This window comes from Salvelinus sp. IW2-2015, linkage group LG35 (assembly GCF_002910315.2).
Source record: "Salvelinus sp. IW2-2015 linkage group LG35, ASM291031v2, whole genome shotgun sequence".
NCBI lineage: Eukaryota > Metazoa > Chordata > Actinopteri > Salmoniformes > Salmonidae > Salvelinus > Salvelinus sp. IW2-2015.
In genome coordinates this window covers 10452143-10454718 of record NC_036874.1, presented here as the reverse complement: position 1 = coordinate 10454718, position 2576 = coordinate 10452143, and the positions used below count along the sequence as shown (strand labels likewise).

Here is a 2576-nt window from a genome sequence, read left to right as displayed (position 1 = left end):
TGGAGAGGGAGACCTCAATCCCAGCAGCCCTTGCCTGATATGCCGACCAGACTCCTCCAAATACACATGGTCCATCGCTGAGAGTAAGTACAATGTCCTCTTACTTATAACGTACTTTTACTCTACAACTGCTGTTTACATTATACAACAGCATCTCTATACAAATTCATACCACGCAAACTGAAAGGTGTTTGCTGCCACCCACTACTGACGACAGCACACAGTCACAGAGAACACATATGGCTGCATGGTCTCTGCAATATGTCTACAGCTCAGCGTTGGCCATGCTATAGAGAACAAGGTGTTATTGGGGTCAGACTCATTATAGTAACATCAGGACTCTGGGTACTGTAATTGTGGTTGACTCAATGTGTTCTTTGTGCTGTGTTTTGCTTATACAAAATGAGGCCAAATCACTCCAGATCAATCAGAGTAAATTATAGAAATGAATACAACTGGTTCAAATTAGGAATAGAACAATTTACAAAGATAGATAAACATATCAATAAACAAGTTGAAATAAAGGGAAAATGATTGTATATTTTGTACCTCAGATAATGATATGGACTTTAATGATGAAATTATTAACGTTATTACTAAATATTACTATTCTGCTCCTGGAAGAGAATGAGCCACCAGTGTTTCAGTCAGCCCAGGGGCGTCTGCAGACGTTCCAGGGAGAGAACTTTGTGTACCAGCTGCAGGCTCAGGACCCAGAAGGCTCTGTGGTGCTGTTCACTCTGGAGTCAGGCCCCAGTGACGCCTCCCTTTCCCCCACTGGCCTGCTCATCTGGAAGGCTACTGACACTGCTGCCGCCTCCTCCAAGCAGACGTTTCAGTTCACTATCAAAGACGATTGTAGTGCTGAGACGCTTGCCTCTGTACAGGTAGGTTTCAGAAGATGAGAACACTGTTGAATAAGGATGTTCCCAAAATAAGAAACTTGGGATGCGAATTCCTTGACTTGATTCTGTTAACTCTGTGAATGGGGATTCCTAGAGATTTCCCTTGATTGTCAGCTTTTCTGTCTACCGCAAGAGGGAGCTCTAGATGTACAATCCTTATTGTCCAGCCTGCCGCTGTACTAGTCTTTCTGCTTCTGTTGCTTTGGTATGTCTGTTAGCAAGACATTCAAAACTAAAATGCTCACGGATTGTCAATCATTCTTCCTCATGCTTATATGTCCATTTCAAAGTGCTTGCTAATTAAACTAAAGCTCTACTAACACTTCCCTAAAAACAATAGTACTGGTTTGCAGGCAAGGGCAAGGTTCTGGCCTAGATGTTGTAATTATGGTTTGTTTGCACACCTACCAGATGTTTTCAAATGTTGCAACCTGGACAAGGATCTACCTGTACTTATTGTAGTAGCTTCTTAAATTTTTATTACCAGTAGTGTCAACTGATAATAAGTCATTAATTTGTCTGGCAGGTTGTCCCAACGACGCTAACGACTACAGCAAACGACAAGAATCCTGACCCTGTTCGATGGAGCCTGTCAGATCTGCACACTCATAGTGACCGTTCTTCTTACCTGCCAGGGGGTTTGTATCATTGTATCAAACGTTTTCTGGTAGCATATGATCAGAGTAGTTGTTTAATGATTCGAAATCTACTGTTAAATGATTCAATACTTGTTAACTAAGGTAACTTTCCCCCCACTTTTTTCATGTCCCTTGTTCCTGTGTTTTTTCACAAGTTGATGAGAACATGTGTCTCACCGAAGGATTGCATGCCAGTTTATAATGGCTCATCTATCCCCTCTCTCCCCATGTAACTATTCCCCGAGAGTCGTTCTGGCAAATGAGAACGTGTTCTCAGTCAAACTTTACCTGGTAAAATAACGGTAAATAAAAATAAAATAAATGGATAACTTTTTGGTAGTTTGGGTTCTTTTTTCAAGCCCAACTAACATTCAAACAGATACTGTACAATTATGTTGTGGGACATTCAACAGATGTTCCAAGCTAGCTCAAATTTCAGGCCCCTTTCCCACAAGGAAAAACGCACAATGGGCCCGGACCCTCTTAAAACAACTGTGAGTGTAGCACATGGGGATGTGTGAACGTACTCCTCAGCCCGAAGCGTCTTACCAGTCTGCGCCACACAAAAAGCTAGCTATGTGGCGCAAAGTGGAGACGTTTCAATGCTGACGAGTACGTTTCACACATCCCCATGTGCTATATGAGCACCACTCCTCCTAGTTTGGGTGCCAAACAGTTTTTCTTCTGAAGAACTCAAACAGAACATTTAATCACCCAAAGAAAAGGGCCATGCTCTGATTGATTATCCCTCTGGCATCTCTTAACACAGGAAAACATTAGGTGTTTAGCCCAATCCACATGTTACAGTGTGATTGTCAAGGTTCACTTGTGTGTATATGCAGGTAAGACATTGCCAGCCCTTGTTCTCTTGTTGGTCCGAAAGTGTTCCCTGGTTCCTATTTTCAATGGCAAGAACAATGTTTTTATCTTTTCTAAAAGGAGCAGACAGATACATGCCAATTTTTGTTACTGTGTTAAAATCAATCCCCAGGAGAAAACATGCCAACTCTTGACAGTGTTGGTTATGGAGAAG

General features: G+C 42.0%; 1 protein-coding gene across 1 annotated transcript in view; it reads left to right on the top strand.

Annotated features, from left to right (window-relative positions):
* Positions 1–2576, top strand: part of vwde (von Willebrand factor D and EGF domains) — a 44462-nt gene that overhangs the window by 28612 nt on the left and 13274 nt on the right. The window contains exon 17 of the mRNA XM_070437285.1: positions 625–887. Coding sequence (XP_070293386.1) covers positions 625–887 — 263 coding nt within the window. The remainder of the gene's footprint in view (positions 1–624; positions 888–2576) is intronic.